We start from the raw sequence: 12,985 nt of genomic DNA, 5'->3' as shown, positions 1-12,985 counted from the left end.
TTTTTATTTATTGTTTATAATATAAAAATTAATATAAAATTATTATTTTTTTATGATGAGTGGATTATAAATAAAGATTAGAATGAGATTTTTATTAGAGATAGTCTTAAATACCCTGCCGCTTGCTGGCAGTGGCTTTACCGTACAATCCGTTGTGTCTCCAAACTCGCAGAAAAAGACGGTAAGCAGTCACTCTCATGTCACGGCTCTCATCCTTATTTCCTTCTCTCTCTTTCTTCTTTTGACTTTCAGAGACAATTCACTTAATTCTTCCTTTTATGCCTTGCAATCCAAAAACAGACAAAAATAAATCCCTCTTATATCTTACGTCCATATCTCATAATCTCATATCCCCATCTCTTCTATTCTCTTCCTTCACTCATCACTCATCACTCATCACTCATCATGCATACTCTCTTCTCTATTCTCTAGTCTCTGCACATTTTCCTAATGATTCCTTTTGTTTTGTTCCCTTCTCTTGCTTCTAGCTAGTTAGTACTACCTCTTCATCACAGGGTACTTTTTCTTTTTCTTTTATAGTTCCATTCTCATCAGAACTGTGATAGTGACTTCTCTCTGTATTATTGTTCCTAGTATTTCTTCCTTTTCAGGGGTTTCAAATCATTGTATTCTCTTTAACTCAACAAACATATCCTAATAATTCTCTCAACTACTCAAACCACACTAATGGCTCAACAGGTATATGTCATCTTCAATTCCTCTTGTATATTTTTACATGCATAATGCATACACAAATTAAACTGCATATAGGTTGATGCTATGTTATGTACAACTAAAGCCGATATTGCCCCATCTATTTTGATAATGTTGTCACACTTATTTGATAAGATTTCGTAATATCTTTAGAATTGGGAGTGACATGAAGAATTTTAGTTATGGCAGAATAATGTTCATCATGGGTTTAATTTCTTTTCTGTTATCTTTTATTTTTTCAAATCTTTTTTGGTTAATTGATGTAGGAAGAAGGGTGGCCATTGGGGCTGAGGTTATTGAATGCAAGAATCGGAATGGTGAGAAATGGTGATATCTCAGGATCAGTCTCATTCACCACTATGCTCACTAGTTCCACCACCCCTTCAATTGATTCTTCCTCAGATCTTGATACTCAGGAGGTCAGAAATTTCCTTCCAATGAATAAATAAAATGTTGTGATTTTGTTGCAATTGATTTGTTTCTCTCCTTAGCTTGTGCTTTTTCATATTTTGTTTTTATTCCTTATGTGCTTTTACAATAATGATAATTCCATTTTATGTTCTTTTTATTATTCTTTCAAGTGATGATAGTCACAGAAGTAATTGGTCTAATCCTTTATTATGTGTATCATGATTTTGCCTTTTTGGTATAAAACAGTGATTTCTACAATACAACCTGCCATGTGGTTACTAATTTCATTGATAGTGTTTCACTTCTTACCATTGTTCACTTTTTTCTTGTTATTGGTCACATCAAAATCCATATGGAATAGTGCATGCCTTGTACATTTTATTAACTTCATGTGATACAGTAATGACTAGTGAGTAATCTAATCCTATGTACAAAAAAAATTCAGCGTCTACAATTTTAACTTTAAAAGATGGAAATTAATTTTATATTTATTAATGATTGGATTAGTTTGGCCAAATTGTTTTACAAAATTACCTAACAAGCTATCTATTTTGGATAGTTTTTGTAATTTTCTTGAATTAATGCAATTTTTTATGAGTATCACATTAATTTACATCTTTTATTGTTAACATTGTAAGTATTCAATCTTTTTTTATATAGTTACAAATAATAATTTTCTCGAATTAGTATTATATAAAATACCTATTATTAATTTGTCCTTTTATATATAATTTCCATAAAAATATGTCAATAATAAATACGAAATTAATTAAAATGATAAAAAATATCTCAATATTTTCTTTAAATAGGATGGAGTGTATTGTATTCAAAAAATGACACCAATCTTTCCTTCTATTTTCGTCATATATAAATTTAATGATTAAACTGTTTCATTAGAGAGACAACAAAAATAGTCAACAAAAAATGTGCGTATCCTCAAGCCTATTCATCGAAAAGCTAAAAATTAAAAATTGTTGATTTATTATTAATGGCTAGAAACTAAATATTGTTAATTGATAATTAGCTAGTTCCCTTTAATTGTTTTTCGTATTTATCCATGATCAAAATAAAGCCTAAGGCTTATAAAAAAAATAAATAAATAAATAAAATAAAGCCTAAGGTATATATATACCTATCTTAAATTTGAGATACTTTAGAATCTTTCCTAAAATTTGAAGCATGGTTTTGGATTTGGCTTTGTACTATTTGTTAATTTTCTTTCATCAAGATGAAGCTCCTAAACTCTTCAATAAATCCAAAGAGAACTGAACAGGAAAAAGGAAAACTTGATGTAAATCAACACGCCCATAAAGCAAAATAACATCTTCTTCTTTTTATCCTTTTCTTTTTTCCTTTTCTTTTTTAAAAACAAAAATCTATTAATCTATCTATCTACCATCTTTGATGTTGTTTCTGTAGATTCTTTGTTCGCATGTGGTCCACACATTATGTTTTGTGAAAAGAAAGTGGCATTGATTTTTCACTTTAGTCTGTCACTGAAGCGGAGCGCAATTTTAATTATGCTCTTGTTGAAAGTTTAGGCCTTCTAATTAATGTATGTTGAAAGTATTTAGCAGCTTGATAAAGTTGCAAACTTGCAACCATATCCTACATTACATCATAACCACCATATTGAAACAATGAAAAATTGAAAACCGACGCTCCAATTTTAAGACTCTTGTTTTGGTAGACAATTGGAAAGTATATTGGTGCCACATTTACCTAAATTTATTCATTAAAAAAAAAAAAAACGAAAAACAAAAGAAATGAGTGTGATAAGCCGACAATCTAAGTTAATTCAGCTAGAGTTTTAGCAGGTTTAAGTGAAATTGAATTAAAAAAATATCTGTTGAAATATTTATACAACAATAATATGATTTAATTTTTTTTGGAGATGACTTCTAAAAATGTTATTTCTTTACAAAATAAAAAATTATCTCCCATGTTCAAGTTGGTTATCACTTGAAAAATGATAATTAAAATAGTAGAAAGAACATCTAATTTACTCATTAAATCAGGTCAAATTCAAATCTCAAAAACCTGTATCTAAGTCGATTCAACCTATATAGATAAGGCTATATAAATTGGGTCTAATACTATTGGACCCAACTCTTGTAGCCCAATTTCAGATGTTTTTCTTGTCTGTTAGTAGAATATGAATTGGACTTATATTTAGTGGGTCCAGATATAAGATATGAATAGTAAATATTTTTTACCCATGCAACGATAATTTGAAGAAGTATTTTCTAGTTGTACAATGCTAAGGGACATTATACCTTTCCATGAACAGTAAAAATTATTCCTTTTATAATAAGAAAAAAAATATAAAAAAATAAATTATATAAAATAGGTTAAATTACATTGTTGATCCTTACACTTTTAATAAAATTACAAATTGATTCTTACACTTTAAAAATTTATAACTAGATCTCTAAAGAGAATTAAAATTTACAATTTAGTCTCTATCGGTCAAAAAATGTTGATTTAATATAATATTTTCAGAATATACTGAGAATATTTTGTTAAAATAGAAAATATACTGAGAATATTCTGTTAAATCAAATATTTTTTGAACGACGGAGACTGAATTATAAATTTTAATTATCTTTAGGGGCCCAATTACAAACTTTTAAAATATAAGGACCAATTTGTAATTTTATTGAAAGTGTAAAAACCAACTGTATAATTTAACTTATAAAATATATATTTCTCCACAAATTCAAGTAAGAATCTTTTACCTTTTTTTTTTTATTTTATCTTTTATAAAAAAAAAAAGCTTCTTCTCTAATTTAAGAGATAATAATATACTAATATTAGACGGTATTATTAATTTACTATCTTAAAGTATAAAGAGTAGTCGCTAACATTTCTTCTTTTATACATATATGATTTTTTTTTCAAATAAATTTTGTTCCCGCATTCTTCAACCGTTATGACAAGGCTCGCTTCCCATATATATCGAAATAATATGATAATTTTAATTAAAAATCTAGAACAAATTATACTCCCTCCATTTTTTAACATCAATACTTCAATATAATACCTAAACATGAATTGTATCCAGATACATTTGAGTGTTGAACATACCTAACATTCAGAAGTGACAGATTTTAATAGTAATTCTAAAGAATTTCTCTGACCAACTTCAACATATGGATTATTATAGTCCACAGGAACATTCTTCCGTGACAGGAGCATCACACTAGGGAGCCTCATTGGTATCTCTAGCTTCTTAACACTCTCCAGGAGATCAGCAACAACAACAATGGAGGAGCCTTCATCATCAAATAATAAAAAAAAGAATCATCACAAGCTGATGAAACCATACTGGTTATTCTCACTTTGTTCAAAGCTAAATACTGATGCAGTGATTCTGCATAGTGATGCTGATGCTCCTTCTCTCGGTCAGTACCTCGAGGCAGAGAGAAGAGCCGCAGCCGCCGCCGCCACAAGTAATAATCAAAGAAGGAACCAATGTCAAGAAATGTATGTACCTAATGATTTTGACACAATTCAAGATTCAAATTCACTATTTCATGGAGAACAAGTTGCTGTTCTGTCACCTGATTCAATGGATGAAGAAGAGGAGGCAAATAGAGAATGGGAACAAAGCAACAATAGATTTGGAGCAACAATAATTTTCCCTTGTTTATGTGGATAAACCATTTAATCTATTTGATCTCTTTACCCTTTTTCTTTTTAAAAAGTATATGATTTAATGATCCGGAGTTCTTTGGTTGTTACAGCATAATCTGAACTTCTTCACATGTTTGTTCATAAACTTCCAATGGAGTTAGAGACCTACATTTTATACTCAATTCAATCCAAAATTTGCTTCGGTTGTCGAGCCTCAAAAGATATTATATTCTCTAATGTTATTTGTTAAGAACTTAAAATAGAACTCATTAACAATAAAATTAATTGGAGTATTCTGCAAAGCAATAAACTATATTTTATGAACAGTCAAGATAAATATGTCAAGATCTTTCCAGTTTCCATATTACAATCTAGCAAGCAACCTTAAGGAATTGAAGTGAACATTTGAACATCAACAACTTTAATTCAGGTAAACACTTTTCTTCCAACCCACAAGGGTGATGAATGAATACAATCTGTTTTTGACTATTACAAATCCATAGAGGTTTACCACAATGGAGCTTCAAGGCATATTAATAACCTTAATATCATGAATACTATACTTTATAATTTGGTAAAAAAAAAGAGTAAAAGAAAAAAACAGAAATTCCTGGTGCCCCAAGTGCAGCCAACTGAATATTAGACTACAAAGACTCAACCACACCATTCAAGAATTCGGCTCACCTATTGTCTTGCATGATCTTAGCAATGATCCATCAGACAAGGCGAAAAAATTGAACTCGAATTTAATACTTAATGTAGCTATTCCTCAGCAAGTGTAGACCCATCACTCATAACAGTTTCCTTCTGTCATGGAGGCCCAAAAAATGACACCCTTATCGATGCTAAGCAATCCCCTCTCATTGTTTTTCGGCCTCAATCTTTCCAGAATTGCGCCCAGCGATCTTTCCAAAGGAGCCCATGGCTGACAAACTCTTGAAGCTGCTGCTCCCTTCACTGAAGTTTGATTTTCTAGACCTTCTTGGCTTTGTAGGGTTGGACTCAGCTTCTGTTTCACTGCTAGTCTTGATTTTGGCAACAATTAATTGAAGAATGGCGCCTCGGCAAAATGGACAAGCAGGACCGGTGGCGCAAGTCGTGGCTGGATCGGGCTTCTTGTGGCAGCAAAGTGCAAGGGTGCAATGAGCACACATTTGATGGCCACAAGGTCTGACCTCAATTGTACATGCTTGGTCAAAACATATACAGCATAATTCCATATTGCTTTCCTTTATGAGTAGTATATAACAAGAAATAATTAAGTCATTACTTATTACTTGTTTTACAGGGGGAAAAAACTTAAATATATGTAAAGCAAGAAAGTATTTGATTATGCTCAAGTTCAAGCATTAACAAAACATTTTATTGTTTCAACAAGGAATCGGATTAACCTGATCAAGATTCTTGGGAAGTAGAATCAATTATCAAAATGTTAAAGAGATACGCAGAAGTTATCTTAAATCATAACAAGATCTGTGGAAAGTCAGTTGCCTATGTTCAAGTGGTGCACACTTGGATCTGAATGATTAAAAGTACTGAGCATAAAGAACTACAAGTAGATATTAAAGAAAGAAAAAAAACTCCAATAGTTTTAATGCTATGCACATAATCTAAAGTACTTATAAGAACCAAAATTTAGAATGGCAGGGACTAAACAATAAAAAGGAAACATAAGCGACCAAAACCCAAACAAAAATTTTTATAAGGAGCAAATAAAATGACTTAAATGATAAATTTATTAGGACTAGATACATATTAGAATAGGTAAGTTGTACCTCAGAGTCGGAAGCAATATCATCATCATCTTTGCTTTCCAAATGCAATATTGATGGCGGTCTATCCGCCTCCTTTAACAGAGTCTTTTCTCTCTCCTTGTTAGCTTCTAGCAAGGCCTTCTCCAGTAAAGCCTTTGCTTCCTGATTGAGCTCGCTGATGAACTTTAACGGGGACGGCCAAACAAGTGGCGCTGCTGATGAAGGATCAAGAAGGGCAGCACATGCCTTGTGCTTGTGCTTAAGAGCAACTGTGAATGGTATTCTCCTGCAACGAGTTGTTTGTAACAAGATCAAAATAAGATCTTAATGTGGTTGTTAGTGATTTCATTGAATAAGAACTCAAGGAAAATTCGAATAAATACTGTATTACTTATTAAACAAATATTTATAACCATATTGGAGTGAATAGAACACAAAAGTAAATAGTGAAACAAAGAAGCTTTTAATATAAGGCCTATTGTTACTTTAGCTAAGAGCACTGCTGTATCGGACAAAAAATAGAGTGTTAACTTCTCCAGTTGTAAGTTTAAGAGCTTTGTGTTACAAAAAGAGTATTATAAGTTTAAGCACCAAGTTATGGAAAATGTACTATCAACAATACATATACTCATGTTTTGCGTGTTTCTTGCTGGTTTATTCAGCTAATCAATTTCAGCTTTAAAGTATGAAATCCCAAAGGTTCTAGAAGGTGATTTGTTAACCAATAAATCAAATTGCATAGTGTCAAACAGTTAAATTTTAAGTCAAAAAGTGAGGCTTGTTGGTTTACTTTATTCCTTATTAAGCATAGAGTGAAATTAACATTCAAACTTTGCACGCAACTACTTTCAAGTTGACATATCATTTAGTGTTTCCCTGTATTCAATGGTATTAACATAAATGGAAATGATAATTACCTGGTTTCTGAGAGCTAAAACATAGTTAGTAAAATGTCGGTAGGGGGTTGAGTATGGTTTATTTCAATACATTTGTTACTTTTTGTGATTAAATTACAAGTATTTCTTTCGGAGGTGTTTTGTTTTTTTTTTTTTTGGTTTTTTGTTTATAAGTAGTTCAGAGAAACTCAACCTGCCTAAAGAAGCAGGGACAATCCATCACACAATACTTGCAATAAAAAAACATCAAAAGATATCAAGAACTCATAAATATATGAAGACATTAGGGATAGAAACGTCTTTGGAGAACGAGGCAGAGACAAAATAAACTACAAGAATATCCCTATCAACGCTACCTGAGAGATAATTCAGTACATAGTTCGCTAGTCGGAGAATATGGTCTGCAATATGCAAGTAACTATAAACTGGAACAGGAAACTTCTTACCCAGAAGAATCTAATTGCAGCCTATCTGCTCCCCGAGCAAGCAACATCCGGACACAGTCCACGGAGCCACCACGGGCAGCCATATGAAGCGGCATACTCCCAGGGTAACTGCAGAAAACCTTGATCAATGATACAATACAAATGAAAAAATTGCCAACATCTACCTATGATATATACTAATCATATAACTTTCAATATAATTACCCATATCCACCAGTTGAAGCACAAACAAGAGCCCCATTATCCAAAAGGGTGTGAAGACACTCAGGCCGCCTTTGACGAGCAGCAAGGTGCAGTGGGGTGGCACCATTTCCATCTCTTATATTCACGAATCTGGCGAAACCCCTGACAATGCAACATTTGAGCAATTCTAAATTTAGTGGCATTCAGTTTGCCTTATTTTGCACCCGAATTTGAGGGATATGAAACAGAGAGTGAGAGAGAAGTGAATCTAACCATGAATCAGCAACAGGTGTGGAATGAGCAGCAGAAAGAATAGCCTTAAGGCAGTCGGCATGACCGTAATAAGCAGCATAGTGCAAGCATGTTCGTCGTCGCGAAGAGTCAAACATCAATATCTGAAACGATACACACAATTAATACCATTCATCAAATTGTGTAATCTATCCTATGATAAAAAAGATCACCACCACTCCAAGGGATTTCGTATTAACTTATTTAGTCCCAATCTCTCCTTTTCTTCTCTTATCTCTCAAAATTCTCAACAAAGATCTTTCGCCTGAAAAGTTAATTCGTTTCAATATAAACTAATCCAAACATAGACTATATTTCAATTTTTTCTCTTTAAAAACAAATAAAATAAAATAAAATAAAATAAACTAATAAAGTAATAAAGCATAACATACATTAGCTCCAGCTTGAATAAGCTTTTCTAAACAACCAGTCCTTCCATTCATCGCAGCCAACATTAATGGAGTCTACAAGCAAAACGCAACAAAAAAGAATCAGAATCAAATTAAAATCTTCGAAATTTCAACATTCATAAAAAGATTCCAACTAGAAAATCATCAGAAACCATCAATCCTGAACTCTATGACTTAAACACCGCATTGAGCTTACTTTATTTGATCCCTGACTGGGATATTCAAAGTTTTTTGACCAAGACTAGAATTGACTCCTCCACACTTATTTAAAGGAGGATGAGAAACCTTATTTGTTTACTCAATGTGAGGATCATAAAATAAAAAAATAAAAAATAACTTATAATTTACAAACCTGTTTATAGCGGTTCAAGATGTCTGCTTTAACATCTCGCTCCAGCAACATAGAAAGAACCTAAATCAAAATTAAAAATAAAGTTAAGTAACAAACAAGTAAATGAGAACCATGAACAAAACAAAAGACAAGAAAATAAAAAGAAAAATGAACCTGGATTCTCCCATTGGCAGCAGCTACATGAAGAAGTGACAACCTTGCACGGCCATTGGAGTGTTCTAAGAGAGAAGGGTGTTCCTTCAACATAGCTTCAACAATCTCCAACTCACCATCGGCAACTGCGCCAAACAGTGCAGCAACACTAGCCTTCTCATGGCTGTTGTGGTGATGATTGGTGCAGCTATGGCTTTGACCCATTTGCCCCCACTCTCTCTCTCTTTACCTCTCCTCGATCTCCGCAACTTGATGATCAGCTCTTTGTGAGCTAGCGGAGAGGTGATCCCGAAGTTCCACCACGCGCCGCCGTGCACGGTGGTGGTGGAGGATGGTAGTTGAGTTTGGTGGGAAGAGGGAAGGTGTGGATTTGATGAATGAGTGAGTAGTAATATTGTGAGTTGCCTCGTGGCTTGGACTTTGGACTAGCCCGCCGCGGTTTCGGGCAGCCTGACCGAACTCTGCATCAAACACTTTATTATTTGTTAATCTCCGTTCATACTTCCCACTTGACCCTCCACTATTTTTAACTTCTTTTTCTTTCTTTTAATTAAATAATAAATACAATACTTTTATATGGTAAAACTATATCAAATATTTTTTTTTTTCAAAATTAGGAACAACACTCGAATTTTATAGGTGAGTAAAATAATAAATACAATACTTTTATATGGTAAAACTGTATCAAATATTTTTTTTTTAAAATTAAGAACAACACTCGAATTTTATAGGTGAATATAAAGGGAATATATTATTTGAGTTATAATTTATTGGCATAAAAATTATTTTTTTAGTAAAAAAAATTACCAAAAAATTTTATCATGTATAATACATATTTTTTATAAATTTAATAAAAATTTTCATTTTTTACTTAATTCTATTTTTTATTAAAAAACTTCTTATTTTATATACGCTGCTTAATAAGTTCTAATTTTTTACTATTCTAATTTAAAATGTCACAATCGAATTACTTTTTTGTATATCTTGGTATATATGAAAATGTTAATTTCTATAATCTAACTAAATTTATTTTTTTAATTTGCTTTTATATATAAAAACAAATTGCTTTTATATAACGGTCATGAATTAATTAAAATATAAAAATTAAAAATACATACATATATATATATAATGAATATATTATTATATTTAATTATATGTTAAGAATTATATTTTTCATAAAATGAATAATTCCAAATAATTTTAATTAAATTGTAAAAACTCAAAAATAATAATTACCATATTTAAAAGATATTACATATTAATAAAAATAAATTTTAAAATAACCTAATTAAACATAACATCATTAAAAAAATCACATGATATATTTAAAACATTACACAAATAAAATAATAACTAAGACAGCACAATATTAAACCTGATAAAACTCTAAACTTAATTTATTAAAATTGTGAAATTGCCAGATATTCTCAACAACTTGTAATTCTTGATGTTTTGTACTTGTTTCGACGTCATTAAATCGATAAATTTTTTTTAGTATATTTGACAAATTTCTAATAATAAAAGTAAAAGTACTAAAAAAATAAAAAAAATCTTTTTTTAGAAGATACAATTTACATCTTTTTTTAAAAGATTTTTTTCTTAAAATAAAAAAGATGTTTTTCACATAATAAATGAACAAAAACTACTTTTATCTTATTTTTTCCAAACATAATTGATAAATAAAAAGATTTTTTTACATGAGATATTTAAACATAAAATCACTTTTACTTTTATAAAGATCTTTTAAAAAAATATCATTTAAAAAATATCTTTTTTTAGAATGGCGCTCAAACAATATTAAATTATCTTCGTGTAACTCCGGTTGTAAAAATACCATTGTCGACATGGTGATGAGAAGGGAATTTAGTACCGTATATGCGTTTCTTTCCTCTTCAACAATCATATTATGCAATATGATGCAAGCTTTCATTAATTTTTGAAGCTTTATACTAGACCATAAATGATTGTGAAACAAGCTTGTAATACTCCAAATGCTCATTCTACATTCTTCAGATGTCCTTCTTGAGATTGTGCAAACAAGTTTTGTTTATCTCCTTGTAGTCGGGATATTATTTTAACAAATACTATTCATTCAGGATATATACATTTGATAAATAGTATCTCATATTGTATGAGTTATCATTTATAGTGTAGTTTATCTATGGAGCATGACCTTATAAAACATCATCAAACACTAGTAAACAATTTAACACATTGATATCATTATTGAAACCAACAACTCTAAAAAAAGTATGCCATATCCAAAGGTAAAAGATGCAACAACTTCAAGTATAATAGTGAGAACATACATTTCCAAGCTTTTGGATAATTTTTCTACTTCCAATACATGCAGTTAATGCTTCTCATAATACCTAAAAAGTGTAAGAACCCGCATTTTCACGTAAAACCGTTTTAATAAAATAATTTTAGTGTCCGGAATAAATTCAAAATTTAGAAGTTTTAATTTAAAAATAAAAATGTGAAATTTGATTTTAGTGAATTTTTCTGAATTAGAAAATGTACCTTTTCAAAAGATTTTTGTAAAAATGCGTACTAGTGCTTAAGTTGGCAGTACCGGCTCTAGACTATCCAGTACTGCGTATTTTGGAAAATAATATTTAGAAAATTGATTTGTTGTTTTGTAAGGACAAAAATAATTTTAGAATCGAAAACCGAACACTAATCTTAAAAGATTTGGCCCAAAGTGGACCAAACAGACAAAAAACACAAACGGATTGGACCAGGCCCAAAGTTCAACAGATATAAGCTCACTTAACGAGCTTTGAGCTCATTTTCCTCCCCACAAAGAGAGAGGGGGCGCAGATTGAGAAGAGAGGAGAGGTGAGGGTTGGTTACTTTTCACCTCCACCTTCCGGAAGCCATAACTTTTGATCTGGAGCTCCGATTGACGAGTCATTTGCGGCCACGCAAAGTTTTCGTCGAGCTCTACGTTTTTATCTAAACAAACCTGGTAAGATCTCTCTCTTCACTTTGCAGTTTTGTACCCTAGGTTCTACACGTTTTTATGTTTGGTTTTTGAGTAGATTTTGTGGTTTTGGTTGTTTAGGTGATCTCTAGTAGCGGATAAATATTGGATTTTACCCCTAATTACGTTAGATAAGGTAAGGTTTCACTAAATCCTTATGTTTAGTTATTTTGTGTATCTTAGGTTTTGATTTTGATGATATATGTGTTGTTAGTGTGAGCCTTAGTGTTTGTTGGTGTTGGTTGAGGTTTTGAATCAAGTTTGGTGGCTTCGTTTTAGTATTTGGTGCGTTTAGAAATCGGCTAAGGTATGATTTCGGTTTCTTTTATGTAATATGTAATGTTTCTAGACACTTAGGCTAGTGACCCATAGGATAGGATTGAATTAAATTGGTTGTTGAGATTGTTGTATGATGGTGATGTATAATGATTTGAGAATTTAAGTTGTTGAATGATGATTTATGATGAATTATGATGGGTTAATGATTTTTGAGTATATTAATGGACTATGATGTTGTAATGATAATATGGTGTGAAATATTTAGATAGAGGTAAAATGGGATTGAGTGTGAGGCTTGGTATTGGTAGATGATGAATATTGATTAACTGTGTTGATGGGTGTGAGATTTGAAAGTGGGTGTTGATGAGTTTCATAATGGACTTTGTTAATGTTAGTTTTTGCTTGGTAATGATTATTGGAATTGATGAGGAGTGTAGTGGTTGTTGATGTTGTTGTTAGTTGATGATGATT

General features: G+C 31.2%; 2 protein-coding genes across 4 annotated transcripts; one reads left to right on the top strand and one right to left on the bottom strand.

Annotated features, from left to right (window-relative positions):
* Positions 1-254: 254 nt before the first annotated feature.
* Positions 255-4,983, top strand: LOC112747797 (uncharacterized). Of its 3 annotated transcripts, none has more exons than XM_025795987.3 (4): positions 350-516; positions 612-699; positions 981-1,133; positions 4,292-4,983. In XM_025795987.3, the coding sequence occupies exons 2-4, from the start codon at positions 688-690 to the stop codon at positions 4,784-4,786; spliced, it is 660 nt and encodes a 219-aa protein (XP_025651772.1). In that variant the 5' UTR covers positions 350-516; positions 612-687; the 3' UTR covers positions 4,787-4,983. The 3 variants fall into 3 exon arrangements, with proteins under 3 accessions (XP_029148265.1, XP_025651772.1, XP_025651779.1); XM_025795994.3 differs by having other exon boundaries at positions 379-516; positions 595-699; XM_029292432.2 differs by having other exon boundaries at positions 255-699.
* Positions 4,984-5,181: 198 nt separating this feature from the next.
* LOC112747788 (putative E3 ubiquitin-protein ligase XBAT31) lies at positions 5,182-9,745 on the bottom strand. Its single transcript, XM_025795977.3, has 8 exons — positions 9,247-9,745; positions 9,094-9,153; positions 8,724-8,795; positions 8,314-8,435; positions 8,062-8,202; positions 7,858-7,965; positions 6,537-6,801; positions 5,182-5,990 (listed from the first exon to the last, which is right to left on the bottom strand). Exons 1-8 carry the CDS (start codon positions 9,448-9,450, stop codon positions 5,622-5,624), a joined length of 1,341 nt encoding a protein of 446 aa, XP_025651762.1. The 5' UTR covers positions 9,451-9,745; the 3' UTR covers positions 5,182-5,621.
* Positions 9,746-12,985: the final 3,240 nt, after the last annotated feature.

This window comes from Arachis hypogaea, chromosome 2, assembly GCF_003086295.3.
Source record: "Arachis hypogaea cultivar Tifrunner chromosome 2, arahy.Tifrunner.gnm2.J5K5, whole genome shotgun sequence".
NCBI classification, from domain to species: domain Eukaryota; kingdom Viridiplantae; phylum Streptophyta; class Magnoliopsida; order Fabales; family Fabaceae; genus Arachis; species Arachis hypogaea.
The sequence above is the reverse complement of the archived record's forward strand: the minus strand, read 5'-3'. Positions and strand labels throughout refer to the sequence as shown.

Bases quoted from the DNA above. Each gene is read 5' to 3' on its own strand.
- LOC112747797 (XM_029292432.2), top strand. The intron at 1,134-4,291 runs GTCAGAAATTTC...GGATTATTATAG, and splicing joins CAGATCTTGATACTCAGGAG to TCCACAGGAACATTCTTCCG.
- LOC112747788 (XM_025795977.3), bottom strand. From the start codon at position 9,450: ATGGGTCAAAGCCATAGCTGCACCAATCATCACCACAACAGCCATGAG. The intron at 6,802-7,857 runs GTAAGAAGTTTC...AACTCGTTGCAG, and splicing joins CTGCAATTAGATTCTTCTGG to GAGAATACCATTCACAGTTG. The intron at 5,991-6,536 runs GTACAACTTACC...CTACTCATAAAG, and splicing joins ATATTGCTTCCGACTCTGAG to GAAAGCAATATGGAATTATG.